General features: G+C 67.4%; 1 protein-coding gene across 1 annotated transcript in view; it reads right to left on the bottom strand.

Annotated features, from left to right (window-relative positions):
• The window catches only part of BAIAP3 (BAI1 associated protein 3), a 7,475-nt gene extending 7,198 nt beyond the window's left edge, over window positions 1–277 (bottom strand). The window contains exons 1-2 of the mRNA XM_007939640.1: window positions 147–277; window positions 13–48 (exon numbers count right to left, since the gene is read on the bottom strand). Coding sequence (XP_007937831.1) covers window positions 13–48; window positions 147–277 — 167 coding nt within the window. The remainder of the gene's footprint in view (window positions 1–12; window positions 49–146) is intronic.
• Window positions 278–4,451: the final 4,174 nt, after the last annotated feature.

Genomic DNA, 4,451 nt, shown 5'->3' with positions numbered 1-4,451 from the left:
AGCACCTGGCGCATCTTGGCAAAGAACTCCACCCCGTCGCCCGGCTTCCTGCGGGGTGGCCACCGGCTCAGGACAGGCCCGGGCAGCGTGTGGGCCTGTGGGGTGACCTCGGCAGCCCCCTGCCCCGCGGGCCCCAGCGCACCCACCAGGCCTCCTGGGAGGGCGCCGGGGCGTCCGCGGCGGCACTGCCGGCCTCCTCCTCCGTCCTGCGGCGGAACGGCGGGCACACCTGCACCTGCCTGAGCACGGTGCTCTTGAGGTCCAGGAGGGTGGACATGGCCTGTGGGTGGAAGGGCAGGCGCTGCTGGGGCCCCTTGCTCCCTCCCCTGGGCGCGCCTTCCTTCCCTCTCGTGTGGGATCACTGTTCCCACATGGTCTCTGAGAATCTTGCCTCCTGCCCCCATAGTAAGCAGTTCAACAAGGACCACTCTTCCAGACTCCAAGCTGACACTTCCTGAATCCACCCAACTCTAAGCAGCACCACCGTCCAGCCCAGAACGGAGCCACAGCGGAGACAGGACGGAGAGGCAGAGGCCTCTCTGGGGGTGGGGGTGGCCGAGAGCCACCGAAGGCAGGGGCTCCCCCACCAGCCCAGCCTGTGGTGGGCGCCCAGGAGGCCAGTTGACCTGGGAAGTCATCTCGTCACTCCTGTCCCCACCTACACAGTGTGGCCTGCAGGGCATGATGGAGGATGGGTATAGGAGGCACCACTAGGCACAGGGTCAGGGCTCATCTGAGGGACCTGCTAGGAGTCAAGGGAGGGCGTGTCCTGCCACACCCAACACCCAGTGTGCTCCTCATGGCTGCTGGGACCCCTCTGTGCTCCAGAGATCCTAGGGCAGGGTGACAGGAAGTGCCTGCTCCCCCAGCCACGACTGCTCTTGGGGCTTTGCTGAGGACCAAGGACCAAGGATGTTGGGGACAATGCCCAACTCAGTTGCCATGGCCACACCCCAGGACCCCATCTATACCTGTTCTTATGGCCACCCCAGAATCACAGGATGCCCATCAACCAGGTCCCCACATCACCCCCAGGACCCCCATCTACCAGGTCTCCACAGACACCCTCAGGACCCCCATCCACTGGGTCCCCCAGCCATCCCCAGACACCCAGGGACACTGCAGGTGACAAGCCACAGGGGGGCGCGCAAAGGAGCCAGAGCCAGTGGTCTCTAAGTGCAGGGGCCTCAGGCCACATGCCAGGTGGGTGGCTGCTCCCAGGACAGGATTTGCTGCAGGGTGGTGGGGGGCCCTCGCTCACTTGTGTAGCCTGTGTCCACACACATCCTTAGCCCTACGGGTTGCTCAGCAAACCCTCGGGGACAGTGGAAGTGAGGGAGGGTGGCGGCCCCAAAGTGGAGTTCACCAGGCAGTGACACAGGGCAAGTGGGGCCCCAGATGAAACCGCTGTGGGGTGGGGCGTGCCGTGCCGTGCTCTGGATCTCAAAGCCACCTGTCCGGTCCCTTCCTGCTGCTGCCATGGTGACCCGGCGGCCCTGCAGTACCTTCTCCGAGCAGAAGGAGCTGTTGATTGACGAGGCATCAAACCCCACAGCCCCTGCTCAGGTGCCCATGGGAGGCCAGCTCACCCTGGCTCATGGCCGTCGGCAAGGGGCTGGGAGCAGAGGGGGAGGGGCAGTTCCAGCCTAGGAGGTGCCGGAGCAGTGAGCCCAGCAGCCGGCACTCCGGCCAACCCACCCTTTCCAGAGAGGATCCTGCCGGTCCTGGGTCTGAGCCAGCCCTCACCCACCCCTCAGGAGTGTCCGTCAGCAGTTCTCGGGGGGGGGGGGGCGCTCTGCCTCCTGCAGACCCCAGGGGGAAAGGCCAGGCAACCTCCAAGCCGTAAGCCTCCCTTGCACTGCCCAGCTCTTGGATGTGATGCAGCCACCCCTGGCCCCAGGCCTCTGCCCCTCCACCCAGTGGTCTCCTCACTCCCCTACTAAATCTGTCAAGTACAGGCCCCTCTGCCACCAGGTGTCTCCCGCACAGCCCTGGCTCTGCCCCTGCCTGGCTGGCCTTTGGCACGATGGACGTGTTCCCCACCCAGCACAGGGCCTTGGCGGCAGCTGTCCAACTCCCACCTGATGAAGCCCCAGCAGGCAGGCATGTGGTGCTCACTGGACACGGAGACCCAGGCCCGGGAACGTGCAGTCGGTGGTGGGGGCCGCCCCTGCCCCTGAGCCGCCTGCTAACCGCTGGCCCTGGAGCCCAGGTCTGCTGCCGGCTCAGCGCCCCCCGTGGTCTCCATGGATGTGTGCAAACCTGATGATCACCCACCCGCCTCCTCGCTGGGGGCCTGGGGCCGGGCAGTCTGGGCATTCTCACTAAGCCTCTGAGTGGACTCCCTGCCCCCAGCTGCGTTCATCTGTCTGTCTCTCGGGGGGCCCGGGGGTCTCACCTGGCTGGCACGGAGACCTGGGGCAGGAAGGAGCCCTCCAGGGGCAGTGGCTGGAGGGGCCAGAATGAGGCCCACCTCCTCCGAGCCTACCAGGGCCTCCCCTCCAGAGCCCCCCCGAAGCTGGGGTGACCTGCAGGCTGGCGTGGAGGCTTCTGGAAGCCTCTGCCCCCACAGTCGGCTCTGCAGCCCCAAGGGGCCAGCGTCACGGGCCTCCCCCCCCTCCACCAAGCGGGAGAGGTTGCCCCCCCGCAGCCCCCCAGAGCCGGTGGAGCAGCTGCTCCTGAGCTGTTGCCAGGGCAACCGCCAGCCGCGTCTGCATGCGACAGGGGCTCCGGGGGGCTCACGGCCCAGCGACAACCGTGACGCAGGAGCAAAGTGCCCTGGGCCGCAGGGACAAGGCTCCCTGTGTTTGCCACCTGCAGTCCCCCCTGGCGGTCCCCCGGGACTGGCCCCAGAGACAGAAAGGTGCCGTCTGAGTCCAGGCTCAGATGAAGAAACTGAGGCTTAGAGAAATGCCCCAAGTCAGAGCCAGCAAACAGCAGGCCTGGACTCGGCATCTAGGATGGCCCGAGTCAGGGCTCCGGGGGCCAGCCACCCCGACGCTAGCTGTGGCTACCCCACCTGCCTGTGATCCCTCCCTGCCCACCCTCAGCCTGTTGCCAGCACCAAGGCAACAGCAAGGGCTGTGCACAGCTGTCCCCTGCACAGGTGCCAGGAAGAGGTGGCTGGCACTCACGCTGGGGCCCAGGCCCCTGCAGCTCTCCTGGAAACCCTGAGCGCACACGCAGCTGATTACCCCGCTGCCCGTGACAACCACCTGTCGTGGAGGCCTCTGATCGCGGCCCGGTCAGGCTCCCTGCCTCGCTCCTTGGGGTGGGCACATCCAGCCCTGTTTGTCTGTGACCAGCACAGGAAGCACTGCAGGGGCCCCCGTGTGGACAGTGACGCTGGAATCACAGTTGTGTTTGTGTAGGGAGTGGGGGACCTGGGTACCTGAGCAACAAGCAACAAGCAGACACCCCTGCCCACCCACAGCCAGGGCGGGATTTAGATTCAGACCCTACTGCCCACTCGCACGCAGGGCGGGATTCGAACCCAGGCTCTCAGGCCCAGCAGTCTCTCCTGCCAGCCCAACTCCGGGCTCAAGGAGTCTCAGGGTGGCAGGGTCCATCTTCCTAGCCCGTGTAGGTAGCGGGCTGACCGAAGAGCACCCAGGGTCCCTTCCGGCTGCAGTCTGGCCTCTGCCAGTTTGGGGGTGGGGAGTCCCTGCAGCCACCCCTTGTGTGGGGAGTCCTAGGGCGTCCATGACACACCCCGTCAACCTTTTATCCGTTTCCAGTGTTTGTCCTCCTGCTGGCCCAGCCCCCCTTCCGCAGGTGCCCTTCTTGGACCTCGGCCCCTGGGCAGGGTGGGCTTCAGCTCCGCACCCCTGAGGGCGCTGACCTCCAGGACGGTGCTCCCCCGCGCGCGAGGGCAGGCGGCGCCCACTCGGAGGACAGCGCTTGACCTGCTCCCAGGGGCCCGTCACAGCCGAACGTAGGGAGGAGCCGGGACCCTGCGTGATCGCGCGCGGACACCGGAGTCCGGGCAGGGCTCCTGGAGCGCAGACCAAGGTTCTGGGTCCTCCCTGAGGGCGCCTCTTACCTGTCGCTACTCACCTGTCCGCATCGCCATGATGCCCCTCCCCCAGACCCCACCTTCTTGGTCACCCCAGGCCGCGGGTGTCGGGGAGCCCGACCCCCCACCTCTGGCGGGGGCGGGGTCTGTGCGTGCGCACAGTGTGTGACTGTAGACCCCAGGAGCTCCGGGGGTTTGGGGGGTCGTGGGGAGCTCGACACTCGCCCGCGGCCGGGGGACGGGGGGGGAGGCTTGCAATGCAGGGATTTCGGGGAGATGCGCTGACCCAAGGCGGGGTGGGAGACGGGGGCGCCGGGGGCCCTGCCTCCGTGTCCTGGCGCCCGCCGCCGCGGCCCCTCCTCCGGGGTCCCCAGGATGGACCCCCGACCCCAGGGCTGCCCGCCGTGCGCGGTGCGCGCTCCGAGGGGCGCACGGG

This window comes from Orycteropus afer, unplaced genomic scaffold (genome assembly GCF_000298275.1).
Source record: "Orycteropus afer afer isolate SDZICR_OR568_19922 unplaced genomic scaffold, OryAfe1.0 scaffold00061, whole genome shotgun sequence".
NCBI classification, from domain to species: domain Eukaryota; kingdom Metazoa; phylum Chordata; class Mammalia; order Tubulidentata; family Orycteropodidae; genus Orycteropus; species Orycteropus afer.
This window is presented reverse-complemented; position numbering and strand designations above follow the sequence as displayed.